Here is a 16521-nt window from a genome sequence, read left to right on the forward strand (position 1 = left end):
GTACTACACATTACTATAGATGGCACTTACATTTAGGCAAGAGATAAGCATGTAAAATAGAAATGAAAAATACTGCTAAAATCCTTAAAATATTTCTACATTTTTTTTAGAAAGATTAATACCACAATTTATCATAAAGTGCTGGTCATGTTTTGTAAGTCCTTATTTATACTGACTATGTACACCAACATCTTATTTTTACAGTAAGTAGAATATATTAAACTAACGTTCTCTAGATAATGAAAAATGTCAAAAACGCAAAATAATATGTGGTAGAAAGTTACCTGAAATTGTTACAGCCAAGTACTACAGCCACAATATTTTTGCCAATATCATGTACATCCCCTTTTACTGTAGCAAGGACGATTGTACCTTGATAGGGATCCTGTGGAGTTTGAAAAATGCAACGAAAACAGTAAATATCATCATGGTGTAACTGTCTGGGTTGCTTAGGGATTTGGGTAGCTGTTTTTAAAGTTTTAGAATTTAAAATATTTTGTTTATTTAATCAAAACAGAGATACCATATTTGTGTTTCTTAAATATTTTTGTAGCAGTAGGTCAAATTCAAAAACAGTAGATATAATGGATTCTAACTACGTGTATTAGAAGAGAACATAGCATGCATGTTTTTAAAAGCATTTTACACTATCATGTAGTGAGAAATCATGCCTAAATAGATTGGGTTTGGCTGAAATATTTTTCACAGACACCAGATTCTAAAACAAGTGTTGCACAAATTGCAACAAGTGATGTAATATTGGTAGTTTCTGACTGTGGAAGGTTTATGGCTAACCATAGTTCAAATTTCTTAAAAATAAAACTTTTGAAAGAAGTACCCAATGGAGCTAACACTACACTATGTTGAAATCTGTCAGCACACATGCAGCCCTGGTCACATGCGTGACTGTTCCTATGAAGTTAGTACACGGATTGGGAGAGCATGGGGGGTCTGGATGGTGCTCCCAATATCTTTGCAAAAGGACAAAGGTTAAAGTCTTTAGAGTCCTGGTGCTTCCTGTCTTGCTATATGGTTGTGAGACATGGACGCTATCCAGTGAACTGAGACGCAGACTGGACTCCTTTGGTACTGTGTCTCTTCGGAGCATCCTTGGATACCGCTGGTTTGACTTTGTGTCAAATGAGTGGTTGCTTATGGAGTCCCGAATGAGGCACATTACCTGCATTAAGAGGGAGCGTCAGTTACGGCACTACAGCCATGTGACGCGATTTTCTGAGGGTGATCCAGCTAGCAGGATCCTCATTGTTGAGGACCAGAGTGGCTGGACCAGGCCAAGGGGTTACCCACGTAACACCTGATTGTGGCAGATAGAGGGTCATTTCTGGAGAGTGAGACTGGACCGCATGTCTGCCTTGGGGATTCCCAACCAGGATTCCAAGCTGTTTTGTCGTGTGGTGGGTACGGCAACACGCTGTACCAGTGCATGCTCCCCAACCTGACCTGACCTGTGTCATACAGTATAGGTTTTGGTAAGAAACAAGTAATGCATAATTTAAATGGTAATCCATAATTATAATTACACCTCAATAATTAAGAATGGCTATTTGGTTACTAGAAGAACAAAAAAATGTATAAATATGATAAAAATACTGTATATTATAACCGCAAAGAAAGCTGTAGCACAATTAATGTTTAAATTAATGATTAAAAATAACTAAAACTTATGCATGTATATGTACAAATAAGCAGTGTTTAACTGCCAGTATCAATTAATTAAATCAAAGTGTAAGAATATTTTTTTTGTTAGACGAATGGTGAAAATTACTTTTTAAATTTTTTTGGCTTTGTTTCAGATAAGTACATTATAGAAGACATTAGACAATGTGACATCTTGTAACTATGAGATGCATTTTTTTCTTTAACACCATATGTATTATGGATAAATATTTTCTCTATACAGTATATTTTATTAGATAAAAAGTATGTATTTTAAAAGAATTGTATTAATTTTAGTATTTTTATAGACACTGAACAATAATAAGTTTACAGAATTTCAATTTGTTAATAAAAAATGAACAGGTAACACCTGTGGTCTGTAGTTTAATTATAAAAATGCCACAGTTAATAATTTAATATTGAACATAAGGCTTCTTCACTTATATGTGTCTGGTTTTGCAGAAGTTTAGTGTAAAAGTCTTCTGAAGACATAAAGAAAAAAAATGGAATCTGCCAATCCAGCAATATGATATCAATGACTGGTATTAATACTAAAAAAATCTGATCAGAGCATCCCAAATTTCTAATTTAAATGGAACAAATCACTGAAACTTTGAGAGAATAATTTTAAGAACCACTTGTTTCCATAACATATTTTCACACATTGTATGTCAACAAAAAGGCAAAGACATTGTTTTATAAAACAAACACTGCAGATGACAAATTAGCAGTAACTAACCATGTGTTCATATAAACAGCGAAATGTTCAAGTTAAATGTTATTCCTACACACCCGATCAAGTATATTATTATTGAACTAGACTTAGCAACATTTGGTAACATTATTATTTGGGCATTGTCAATATGAGATTCTGTGGCATGCCATCAAATTTCACAGTAGAAGTTGTTCTTGCCAATCACTTGGCACAAGGGGAATGAAGAGTCACAAATGAAGTAACAGCTTTATATGAAACAAAAAATGAATGAGCGGCAGGGATGAGTAGGGGCAATTTCTTATGCCTCAAAAACTTAAAATTAAAATTGCTGTTCTTATCAGTGACTCTGCAAGAGACTCAGATGCACAGCAAACAGGCAGCATAAGAAAGTGAAGCCTTGCAGTAAATGTCAGAAAAGCAAAATAATAATAATAACCTTTGTTTCTTCTGACCAGTTACCAGCAAAATCTGTCAGGACAGCTAAATGCACTAAGCATAATTATATAAAGCACATATATACTGTATAAAAATGCTTTTGTGTGCTTCTTAATTTCAGTATGGGAGTAATGACTCCAGTATAGTTATTGACAGCCTATGATTGCCAAAGTCATACCAGAATAGAAATCTGATAATTTCCCTGGAAAACTATTGGAATTGTGTTTTTGCTTTGAACCTCCATGTGCATACTATAGACAGTAAGTACATGTGCATGTACTGAATCTGCGCCATTTTATCTGGGCATGTTCAGGTCTTCTAATCTTCTAGCTGCATTCTGTTGCTAAAATAGTGTAGCATAGCAGAATCTAACAAAGACTGATATGCATTTATGTAATATACATAAAAAATACATATTTATCATATAACTAGTGCTGGGCGGTATACCGGTTCATATCAAAAAGCATTTTTTTATTGTTGTTATGATATGGATTTTTCTTATGCCGCAACACCGGTTTAAATAGCCTAAACAACGTTCAGAACGTGGCGCAGCAGGAAACTGTTTAAGGGGGACCTCAGTGTCTCTGCCAACCAGATCACAAACCCAATATTTACACAATATTTAAGTTAAATCTGTGCAATACCCATTCATACATCCAGTTTTTTGGAGCCTTGTTACACCTGCCATAAAGTTCTCTACATTGAACGTACACCTGGGGACCCCTTACTCTGAGGGAGCAGCGCTACCATGTATGTTTAATACCTGCTTTAATGCATTTCATTATGAAAATTTATCTTAGCATTCTACATTTTCAAAGAGCAGGAATATCATGAAGTGAATGTATGCTGTGCAGCGATCGCTGCCTGCGCCTCCTCTTAGTGCAGAGGAAGTCAGGTTAAGAAGCACATAGTGATTAACAACTGGGAAGGGGAACACTAAACACAAAGCATTTAATGTGCTACATTAACTTATGACGGGGTTTGAGAAAATCTAGTAAATTAAACATTGATTTTAGGATGAAGTTTAATTTACGACATTCTACTTTAATGACAAAATAAACTATGAGAATAAAGTGGAAATGTCGACTTTAATCTCGACATATAGTTTTTTTTTTCCTTCAGTGTCCGTATTTTTTTTTCTTCACCGTGGCCCTAATACGCTACCATAGGGCTATACCACAAATAGCATTATAAATGCAAGTTGCAGTTTTATTATTTATGCATATAGCTTAGCTTGAAGCAAGGTCCATATTAATGCAGTTTGCCTTAATGATGGTTCAGTTGGTAAAGATGTCATCACCAAGTTGCACTTGTTTAATTTTATTTTATTTTTATTTGGTGAATACTGTGTAATGCACCTGGGCTTTGAAGTCTTGGAAGTAACAGTATTATTACTGGAAGTTGCACTATTATTTAATTTATTGTTATTATTTATTAGTTTAAATATTATGTAGTTTAATGATGGTAAAGTTGTTTAAAAAGTCACTTTAACGTGTCAGTGGACAGAGATTGTCAACATTAACAAAGTGTAGTTGGTCTACAAAAAATATTTACTATTTATTCCTTTTCTAAGACATGTTCAGTGCAATACAACTTTTGACAAGAACCTCTGGATGTTTTACTAAGTCTAAATGCCTCTTTGGATGGTTGAAAATATGTTGTCAAAATTTTAGTTTAAGTTGTTTGCAGACTTTGTTCAATAAAAGGCTCTATATTTTGACTGCATCTGTCATGCAATGTGATTCCTTCTCTTCATTAGTGCCACCCCCTTGAAAACTATCACTTTATGGGGCCATGCAAACCTGTATTAATACATTAAAATGTTTTTTTGTACAATGTACAATTCTCATGACAGGGGAATAGGTTATTCTTACCCAATAATTGCAGTGGAAAATGTGGTTAACATCCACTCATGCATGGGAAAAAAATACCGTCCAATACCGTGAAACCGGTATAATTTTGAAAAACATCGTGATATAGAATTTTGGTCAAACCGCCCAGCACTACATATAACATTAACATCTTTTAACAAAACAAGTTTATAAAAAGATATTCATAAAATGAAAAATGATTCAGTTATAGTCCCTATTGCTCTCCCCATGCTAACACACAAAGTAATCTCATGCAAATGTGTTACATTTAAAAATAATTTTTAGTAATGCTAATGTAGATCATTACAATTAAGTGAAAAAAAAAATTGAACTTGCAATCATCTATCAATAAATACTGCCTCAACTTACAATTTCTTCTACAGAATTTAAATCAGCAATCATTGCCTCTCTCTCCTTTTCCATGAAGGGTATTAGGTGGCTAACTGCTTTCTTCATGACACGGGCAGATTTTATTACCTGTGAAAAAGTATAAGCAAACATTAGCAGATTTTGTCAGTTTCAAAAATGCACAACATTTCAAAATATTAGCTATAAATTACAGGTTTTATTTAATTAGTATGAAAGTTAAAATACAGGTTTGTAAAACGTTGTGTTTATCCATGCAGACTACAGGCTATGGGCCTCTGAGAGAAGTGATGGTGTAAATCAGACCACCACTGCCAAGTGTCCTGTTAGGACTGTGACATAAGCCTACATAATGGTGTGGTGTTTTTTTTTGTTATCATCTAGTTACAGGTCTTCTGTGGACTCTGCTTGGGCCTAATATTACATATTAGTTATTGTACAAAGCAAATAAAAAACTACTTGAATATTTAGCCAAAATGACAAAACTCCTGTATTAAACTGTCTGTTCATAAATGCAAGTAAATTAAGGAAAGAAATACATGAACTAGAAAGCAACAGTATTATTTCGAGTTTACGATAATTAAATTGCTTTGCTTAAAAATATGTAAAAGAATATGGTATCTGCAGCTAAAGAAGAATATGATGGTAATGAGAGTGAAGGAAGAGGAAAGGTGTGGTACTATGTGCTAGAAATAATATTTACGTGTAAATGATCAACAAATAAGTAAGGAATATGCCTGAATCACTGATATGTATGTTACTAAGGAAGATGCCCAAAGATTTTGTACCAAAAATATGTTTAAAAAAAAAAAATTGATGTACAGTATATTTCAAAATTATAAAGATTTAGTCTCTTGGTAATCCAAAAAAACTAGCTATATCATCTTATCTAAAAAATAAATAAATACAATTTGTTTACTGTTCCAACTATGTGGGAAATCTTTAAAACAGTGGCATTCAATTTAAATGAAAAACTACCACCACACTGCTTAGATCAGTCTATCCTAAATGTAGTTGTAGGACAACAAGGACACTTTTTAGGGAAGCTACAGCAAGACCAATTGTGATACTGAAAGAGTTACAAACTTCTTAAATCTACAATTTCTGAGATATTCCACAAAAAGGCCTGGCTGGATATAAGAGGAACTTTTCATCCTGAATTCTATATGGTATGTGGGACCCAAATAAAAACATAAAACCAGCCAGTGAGTACCACCACACCACCAAGTATGCTGGAGGAAACATGTTGTGGGGATGTCCGTCAGTATCAGGTACTGTCAGTCTTGTCCGGAGTGATATTTATACAAATGAGGTAAAGATGCCAGAAAACCTAACCTGAAAAGTTTGCATCTAGACCAAAAAACATGGGACAGTAGCTTAAGAAAAAGAAAACAAACATTCTTGCATGACCTGATTACAGTTCTTACCTTAAATTCAAACTGTGAGGTAACACCTAAAAACCATCTCTTTTCCCCAACTAACTTAACCGAGTCAGATCCATTTTTTTAAAGCAAGGCAAGAACTGGTATATCATGACGTGTTAAGGTCATTGAGGCTTATCCAAAATGATTATTCACTGTTATAAAATAGCTGCCAGGGTGATTTCAGTAAAGTACCCAGGGCAATAAATATTTACAAAATAACAACATTTCACCCATTTAGTTTTTTCATAGGATTGTTTACTGTTTTCTTTCTTTTTGTTAAGGTTTCTGTGAAGAAGACTGTAAAACTAAAATAAAATGTCCTAACCTAATGTACTGAGGTGTCACACTGTGACTATTAAATATCAGAATAGGGTAGAATACTTTAACACACTGTATTCAGTAAAGAAAATACTACAATCATGTGTAATTTCAAATTTCTGAACAATGACTATGAAACTCTTGTTGGAATGACAGAGAAAGAAAATGAAATGATTTGCAGAGTACATATGATCCCTTTTTGATACAGTTTTTCTCAAGTACAAAACTGGTCAACAGACTGAAAGAAAAATGACTGATAATCATTTACTTTGATACAGTGCTGTATAATTTGATCAAGGAGTCCTGTGGTAAAGTCTTCCAAGCGTTCTGTAGGATCACAACTCTTCTTTTAAATATGGCTGCTTCGTGTTCTTTTTACTGTACAGAGTGTCCCACAAAGCTAGGTAGCAAATACTGTTAGTGTTCTATTTACAGATATCCTCACCAAGTAGGTATTCATTGTATTTGCAGTCAGACTGGGGTTATTTTCATGCTGAAAGATGAAGCTTGTCTTATTTAAGCTGCTTTCGCAAAGGTGCAGCACAATGAATCAAAATCTGTTTATGTTTCAGAAATATCCACACTGAGATGTGGCTAATCACCCATTTGAAATAACTGCATTCAAATTGTACTACAAGAATGTGTCCATCTTTTTCAAATGTGCTGCTTCTTAAAAGAAAAAATGTATCAATTTACATTATATTCATCCCATCTGTAAGATTCAGCAAGATATCTATTATTTCCATAAGACTTATTGTATTTGTGCAGCCTTTAAAGCTCCATTTGCTGTTTTTTTTATTTTTTCATACTTTTCACATTAAAACAACCTCAGGAACAGACTGCTGCTGGTGGTGCATTCATACCACAATCTATAAAAAAAAGAAATTTCATCAATTTAAGAATATTATGCCAAAATATATAAACAAGAGTCAAAAACCTCTTACTTATATTTGGATTTTGGAAACAGTACTTGAGACTACACTCAATCTGTCTAAAGAAAGAATATTATATTAGTCTGAAAGCTATAGTATGGAATGAACACAAATTGGAACAGGAAAAGAATCTTGCAGGGTGTGCAGGGTATGTAAGCAGTCTGCTTAATTATCCAATTAATTAAAAGCAGCTAACCCTGAAATCACATGATAACATCTTTATGCAATCACAAGACTCATTATGGTCAGCTTTGTGGTTTCCTGATGTTTTAACTGTGTATGTAGACTATTCTTCTGTCTCCCTTTATGCTAAACCTTGTGATGGGTCTACATACAACTGCATTATACCTACACTGATGTCACAACAAATTACTATTTAGTTTAAAGGAATCATAAGGTAAAAAAGTTCTGTGTAGGAATCAAACTTACATGCAAACTTTTCCTAACCTATTTCAAGAAATTTAACTCTGTCCAAAGGTCAAATTGTAGGTTGAAGTATCTGATCTACTGCAATATTTCAAAAGGGGTATCCATCACTTAAAAAGAACAAAGTTCATATTTTTTCTGCAAAGCATCATTATGTCTAATCCTCAACTTTCATTTGTTTAATCTTGAATGTTTACATTGTTGAAAAATACCTGTGGCAGAAACATTTTGCCAGTTCCAAAAAGGTCTCCAACAACTTTCATGCCATTCATCAGGGGTCCTTCAATAATATGAAGTGGTCTTGAATACTTTTTCTGATTAGACCGTGCCTCCTCTGTATCCTCTACCACATACTTTTCAATGCCCTGAAAATAAAAAGTACAAGTTGATAACTAGGATGACGGTGCTCAAGTGACAGAATTAGGATGAAAGAATAACCTATTTATTCTGCTTTAGTAACGTGTGCTATTTTACAATGGGTCTTTGTAATACTGAAAGCTGTAAGCATTGTGCTTTAAAATACTCCACATTTGACTCAAGGCAGCCTTCTGTGTTAAGTCACATATAAAAAAGCTAATTTAAAATGCAGTAATACAGGAATTATACCTATGTAAATGCTTTATTGCTATAAAAACCTTTAACAAGAAAGTCCCATTGTATATTACATTATTCACACTAACAGATGTAGGAACAAGATAAGAATTGTCCTTTCTCTTAGTTGGCATTAGAAATACCAAAACAACAAGGCAAAGAAACTGCGTTGTTTGCATTTAGTTTTGTATATGTCTGCTACAATCTCTTTTGTTGTAAATAAATGTGACAGCCTTATTTTGATATAAATGTCTTTAGCATAAATGGTGTAAAAGCATAAAGTGCTCACTATAAAATGAATATAGATGTTGTCCTGAGGAATACCAAATCCATCAACTTTAGCGCTAGTAGCTTGCAGCTCCAGTATCTTTAGTTTAAATCCTAGCTGAAGCACTGGTATTCTACCCATATCACAAAGTTGTCAGGCTCTAAATCATCTCTGTATGTGTGACTAAAGATGAGTGTATACATGTTTCCTGTGATTGACTACAGCATTGTCTAGGACTTGTTTCTGCCTTCTACCAAATGTTGGCAAGATAGTCTCACTCCAGATGACCTATATACTGGATTAATCATGCTGGAAAATTAAAAAATGGCTGAACAAAAGCTTTCCCAAATTGTTTAATAATATCTCAGCCAGTTTTCTTATTCTTCAAACATTGGTATCACTACCTCTGATACAAAAAAGATTTTCAAACTAAAACAAAAGATCCATAGTTTTTTTTGAAGTTAAGTTATTCATGGTTCAACAGCCATATAAAGCAAAACATATTTGTTATGAGGTTAATCCTACCTTAATCAGAGCATATTCTAGTCTTTCTTCTACCGTACCATGTCTCCATTCATCTGTTTGAATCACCCTCTTACCACCTTTTGCATTGTTCTGAAAAATATTATTTAAGATCAAAAATAGATAGACACTGCAATTGTCAAAATTCTAACACAAATTGCCATGCCACCAAAATATAAGTTAGACTTCATTAAATAGCACCTAGAATACAAATTCCATGGGTTTAAAAGATTGTATAATAGTTAAATGACAATTTCCCATTACAAAACTGTTTCAGTTCACAGATATTTCTGGGATTCTCTACGCAAACAGCTCTTCTGAGGTCATGTCACAGAATATATATGCATAAAGTAGTATGTGTGGTTCATTGTGATTTTAAGTGAATTACGAAATGGTTTGTTATTATTAACTTTTTTTCAATTAAATATTTTCTCCTTCATGTATTTACATATAGCCATATATTTCACAGGGTGCAAATGTTATGTCTTTTCCAAGACACAATTTTTGCTTAATTCAACATCCACACCATGAGTTATTGCAAAACAATATGGCGTTTGAAAAAGATTTTAAGTTGTGGTTAATGAACAATTTTAACTATAGTTTAAACTGTAATTATGCATTATTTTTAATCCAATGAACAAAACCAAACCTTTCTAGTTCCTCCACCATCACTTGCATTTACATAATCATTTTCAATTTCCTTAAAGGGCCTTAACCACCCCAGTCATAATGCAGCTCTTCATCCACTCATTTGTCACCTTTTGTTCAAACCTTTTCCACCAGTTATTCCCTTTCCTCACAGTAACCCATTTCTCAAAAGGTCCCTGGATGGAAACAAGTATATTTAGGCAGAACTGGGAAAAAGGCAGGAGACAGTAGAAATCAGAGTGTGTTGCCTTTAAAATGGTAAATAATCTATTGTTTTGTGATTCTAACTTTCGTATTAAATTGGATTAAGCAGGTTTGAGAATGTTAAATTATTTTATAAATTGGATGGCTGTGAGGTTAGGAAATTCTGTGTTTATACACTGCCTAAGTCACTTTAATTAAAACACCAGTAGGCTAAATAGAGAACAATGCTATGCTACATTTGAGGAAAAAAACAGAACATGTAAATGAAAATTAGGCCCGAGAAAATAAATAAAATGGAAAATGTGTTTTTTGTGGAACGGTTGTTCTGTTTAACACCTTATTTTAAAGCAACCTTCAATCTCCATTTAAAGTAGTTTTAATTAAATTATTAACTAGCTTACTGAAACATAATGTAGACTCTTTAATTTTCTATATTGCAGTCTATTGTCAACATTTTTTAGTCAACATTTAACATTGTATTTTGTTTTGCAATGTAATTTATTCTGTATACTGCTTAAATGCTTGACCACAAACAAATACACATATACAGGTTTAATAAATACATAAATTATATAAATTAATAAAAGCAAAAAATAGAACCTGGAGAAGGGTGTAAGTGCCAGAGAGGAAGGACAGGAATCCTGGCTGGGATATGGAAGGATTAATTCCCAGCCAGAAGGCCAAAATGGAAGAAGCAGGCGATCAGGCTCACTGGGAAACAGATCTTTCCTTCACACAACAGGTGGCAGTGTTCCTTTGAGCTAAACCTGATCAGGACACCTGCAGTGTGGCGTGGGAGTTGAACTCTGGAAATGCTGCCCTGTCAGGGTCTTTGGAGACCACCAGAGGGAGCTGCCAGTGGAGGACTGCCCAGGTTTCCACACAACCCGGAAATGCTCTGGACGAGAGACCAGAAGTGGTTCTCAAGTCTGGTTTAAAAGGAAGCCCGCTGGAATTGAATTGACTTGAACTGAGTCAGAGTCGGGAAGGAGCAAGCAACATTCAGAGGAGGATGGAAGAAGGAAGATTTATTGCTTTATTGTGTGAATTCATTGTGCTTGTGCAACTGGTCTGTGAAGAGGTGATTTTGAAAAAGTGCCTTGTGTAAATAAAATCTTTCATTTCATTCCTATAACGTGTTCTGTATTACTGTGTCTGAGGGTTGGCTCTCTCTGGTGCACCCTTGTGGTCAGAAGGGTTAATTATGTTGAAATGTTTTTGGCTGATACGCAAAGCAATCATGAGGTGTACTTGACAGTAAAACATGATTTTTTGGAAAATTCACATGTATGAAATATGCCAAGATATGCTGGACTGAAATGTATATCCTCATCAAAATCTTTATTATGTTTTTATATAAATGGAAACATAGAAGGAAAAAAACAAAATTATTAACAATTCTTGCCAATTACACTACATAAAAGCAAAACTAAACAAAAAGGAAGTCTAGTGTGAAGCTCTATGAAAGTTTGCAATCTAGATACCAAACTGTGAACATTTACAGTATATGCTTTTCTTTTTCCACTCTATGGCTGAATTAAATTAAATATTTTTCTCTAATTAATCTCAACATCTCATATTCTAGTAGATTTACATGATGTTAACTTCTGGGCCATTTTGCAAATGAGTTTAGTCAGTAAAAACGGCCATATTGAACACTGTCACAGTAAAATCCCTAAGCTCATTAATTAGGCTGGGATATCTGTGACAAGAATATCTTAAGCACTTTTGTAATAGCAGCTGAATTATACCACAAATGATGGAATGAATTACGCTCACCAAGGCCAGTATTTTTTGAAACAGCATCTGTTCTGTCTGAAAGATTTACCTGTGCATATTGGAGTAGTTTCTCTGTGGCTTCTGGATCTCTGTTCCAGATCAGGTTTTCACACAATTCCAGAAGTTCCTTGTCAATGTCATCATAAACTGGCAGGTTACCAGCATTCACTATACCCATGTCCATTCCTTCCTTAGTAAGGAAATACAAAGTTACTTGTTTATCTCACAAATTCAAAAGACCAGAGCATATACAATTCTGTTTGGAATTAACATCTTTAAAGCCATGTTTACCCCAGGAAATATTATTTAAAAATGCATTTTTTTCAACAAGAAAAAATGTTATTATGTGCAACAGAAACGTGTAAATACCAAATTATCAACGTAAATACAGCAAAAAAGGTATCTTTACTGTCCACGGCTGTACTGAGGCAGATTCAATACAAGTTCTTTGTGTAAATTGAGACAATTGCCAACGCAAAGTCCGACGTTGAATTCAGGATAGTAGAAGCACATTTTTTGCGTACTTTTTTTTGCATTTTTTCTGTGGCTTATACATGATTGTGCCAGGCCTGCATGATCAATGCCACTATTGTGTTATTGTCGTCTAACACAGTGCAAGGCTCAGTGACTTCCACATTTTCCCTGACACAAATATTGACAGTTGCCACATTGTGAATAGTGCTTATGGGGCTTGTTTGTTCTTGCACTTGATTGCAATTATTTTACCTTTTTGTCATGTAGCTAATGTCACACTAAGGTGATTCTTGACATGACCAAATTCACTGGGCACATCACCCATATTATGCAACAGTTTCTCTTTCCAAGTCGACATCTGATGACCAATTCAGATCATCATCTCTATTGTTCAATTTGAGAAAATGCTCAGTTTCAGTCCATTCTAAAACTGCCTTTAAAGTAGTCTTTTAACTTAAAATAATTTTTGTTACCTGAGTAACAAAACACCTAAAAACAAAGTTATGGAACTAGGACAATTTACTATTGAAAAGTGAAAGGTCAAGCAAAATGACACCCTTTATTGGCTAACTAATACATCTAACTAATGTAACTAATACATCTTGCCTGAAGAAGGGGCCTGAGTTGCCTCGAAAGCTTGCATATTGTAATCTTTTTAGTTACCCAATAAAAGGTGTCATTTTGCTTGACTTTTCACCACATTCATAATGGCTAACACGGTATAACAACCTAGTACTATTGAAAAGTATAATACAGATGTACAAAACACCTGTCTTTAAGTACAAGTCAAGAAAGGCAATCAAGCTACAGATCATTTTTTGATGAAACATCTAAAATGTATACATACAGTATTAACCCGAGACATGTCTACAAAGAAATGAACCTTTGAATGCTTAATTGACTATAAAAAAAGTGATTGCTTCATGAAAAAAACTGAGATTAGCAGGTTGTAAGAACTTCATTAGTGTCTTTGCCAAATTACATTAAAGTGTCTATAGCATGTAATGATTTTTCTCTTGAACTGCTCACCTTAATAGCATGATATAAGAAGACTCCATGCATGGCTTCTCGAATGCTTTCCATTCCTCGGAAGGAAAAAGAGAGATTGGAAAGCCCCCCACTTACTCTCGCTCCTGGCAGTGTTTCCTATCATCATTTATTAAAACAAAAAGGAAAATGTTTTGAGTATTTTGAAGTGTATGTTCATTAATTTATCACAACTGTCACACATCATACAGTTATTCAACATGAAATCCTGTACTGCGACAAAATGAGACTAACATTGACATAATATGACATTAAGTGAAGAGGACTGCTTGACTTCTTTGAGAATGGAAGATCTCGCCAAAACATTTTTGTTTTTACCCCAACTTAACATGGATATGTTGTGTTACAATATGTGTGCAATCTCAAAATGTAAATGGCCAACTAATCAATGTGCATACATAGAAAAAGTTATTATCTGTATTTTATCTCCCAGTTTACAGTTCCATATCAAATATTGTTTTCATGTTTAGGTAATCCTCTGGACATGTATTTGCCTAAGAAATCAAATTAAGGTTTGATTTTTCTTTACAGAAGCATGCTGACACAGCCCTTTACTAACTATCTAAGAAAAGAAAATAAACTTCAAATAGGTAGAGATGAACATGACAGATCAGTTACAATCTGAAAAAAAAAAAACACAACCTACCTTTATAACTTTAGTAGCATTCATGAAGTTAATGGCATAAGTATTGTGCTCTTCCATTCCTGTTCCAATGGTCAGGATGTTTGGGTCAAATATGATATCATTTGGGTTAAATCCCACTTTGTCAACTAGAAGATGGTAAGCCCTTTCACAAACCTGTATCTTATGTTCTGTTTCAGTGGCCTATAATTAGAAAAAAAAATAGAATTGCCAAATATTCTACACCAAAATTAAATATTTCATTTTCAGCTACTTTCCAAGCATTTAGCAAGAATAAATCAGATTCACAGATAACTCAGCAGATGCAGAAAACCAACTGACTGATAAAACTAATAGAGAAAAAAAAGACAGCCTAATTAGATAAGGCCAGAAACCCAGAAAGTGCAGTTGGTCAACTGGGGGCGAAAAACTAAAAGCGAGCATCTTGCAGCTATTCGTGGTACTCCACGTCAAGACTGGTATCTTTGAATGTCCCTGGGATGTTCTGCCTGTTCTCAACTTATCCAGAGCATGTTTATATAGTGCTTTTTCTGCAATACATACATTTTAGTCTTACTGCAGACAACACAAGTAGTGATACTTGAGAAAATGCACAATTATTGGAGAGTTGGTGTGAAAAATGCATGAGATGCAGGACCACATCAGGAGCCAGATTGCCACTAGACAAACAAAAATTGGACTAAATTAGTCTGTTTAGATAATTCTGTCATTTCTTATTAGGCTTTAGTCTCTCCAGATCAAAAAACTTGCATCCAAAATTTGACTGAGTAACAGTGAGATGGACAGGGAGACTCAAAGATACTAAGACTGAATTCTTCTGCACCCAATTCACTAATTATGACTCAGTAACAGTAGTCAGGACTCAAAAGCACATGTGGTGCAGCTGACAATAAGAAGCTGCTCATAAATGGAAACTACAAAATATGGAATATTAGAATTATGTAAATCCAGCATATAAAGTAAAATGCATCCCAGGCCCCAAGGTTTTCGACAAGGAGGCTAAATTCTACTCCCTGACAATTGATGGCACATCCACATTATTGGTATATTTTGGCACTACTACCAAGCTATTATTATAATGTGTGTTGACATGGCAAACATATTAAATCCCACAAGAGATTAAATATGATATACACACTCTATTTTGCTACCTTTTTAAGAGGGCTAATGCTAGGTATGTATTTGTACTGAAGGACTTAATTTTGTTTTTGTTAGTATATAAAGACTACCTGTTGTCACATCTCAGGGAACTGGCCGACAAGTCAGGAATATCTCAGCCAAGCTTCATCTCCATCATGCCCATTGTGCTGAAAGCCATTAACCGACTAACGAAATGCTACATTCAATGTTTTTGCTTAATTCTGTATTGTTAAAATTGTACTGTATTCCTATTTCCTCCCACAGTTCAAAGACACACAGGTTAGGTGGACGGATGAATTGGCCCCTGGTGTGTGTGTGTGTGTGTGAGAGTGTGTGTGTTCTCATAGCTTCATTATAGTTTAATCCTGATATTCTGTATATGCATTTAATTATCATTATCATTCATGGTGGCTCAGAAATCTGTACTAACCCCTACTTTCTCTGCTCTTCTTTTTCCGGTTTTCTGTTGTAGTGATCTGTGCCACCACCACCCCATCAAAGCACAATGCTATTCCTACAATGATGGATAAAAGGCCAGAGGTCCACATGACCATAATGATCAAGTTCTTCCATGTGAAGCCTGAAAACCATAAGGACTGATTGAGATCATCTGTGTTAGGTAGAATGCCTAGAGGGGGCTGGAGATTTTGTTTTTGTTTTTTTTCTCCAGTCGTCTGGAGTTTTTTTTTTTGTTTCTTCTGTCCTCCCTGGCCATCAGACCTTACTTTTATTCTATGTTAGTTAGTATTGCCTAATTTTATTTTTTATATTTTGTGTTTGTTCTTCATCCTGTAAAGCACTTTAAGCTATATCATTTGTATGAATATGTGCTAAATAAATAAATGTTGTTGTTGCTGCTGTTCACTGTGTGATGGGCTCTCGCCCTGTCCAGGGATTGTTCCTGCCTTGCACCCGCTTAGGCAAAATAGGATTAAGTGTAAAAATGTCAGCATTATTTTTTTAAATACAAATTTGAAACTTAATTAAATGTGAAGCTAATACGATAAAATCTTTCTCAATAAAACAGAAGAGCAGAATATA

At 34.4% G+C, this 16521-nt stretch overlaps 1 protein-coding gene across 3 annotated transcripts in view; it reads right to left on the reverse strand.

The window, feature by feature from the left end:
- The window catches only part of mtr (5-methyltetrahydrofolate-homocysteine methyltransferase), a 72887-nt gene that overhangs the window by 21065 nt on the left and 35301 nt on the right, over positions 1 to 16521 (reverse strand). For all 3 annotated transcript variants that reach the window (XM_028820212.2, XM_051919601.1, XM_051919602.1), the window contains 7 exons: positions 14344 to 14523; positions 13680 to 13796; positions 12226 to 12366; positions 9549 to 9638; positions 8377 to 8529; positions 5068 to 5175; positions 285 to 385 (listed from right to left, as the gene is read on the reverse strand). In XM_028820212.2, coding sequence (XP_028676045.2) covers positions 285 to 385; positions 5068 to 5175; positions 8377 to 8529; positions 9549 to 9638; positions 12226 to 12366; positions 13680 to 13796; positions 14344 to 14523 — 890 coding nt within the window. The remainder of the gene's footprint in view (positions 1 to 284; positions 386 to 5067; positions 5176 to 8376; positions 8530 to 9548; positions 9639 to 12225; positions 12367 to 13679; positions 13797 to 14343; positions 14524 to 16521) is intronic.

The sequence above is a fragment of the Erpetoichthys calabaricus genome, chromosome 15 (assembly GCF_900747795.2).
Source record: "Erpetoichthys calabaricus chromosome 15, fErpCal1.3, whole genome shotgun sequence".
In the NCBI taxonomy this organism is placed as follows: domain Eukaryota; kingdom Metazoa; phylum Chordata; class Cladistia; order Polypteriformes; family Polypteridae; genus Erpetoichthys; species Erpetoichthys calabaricus.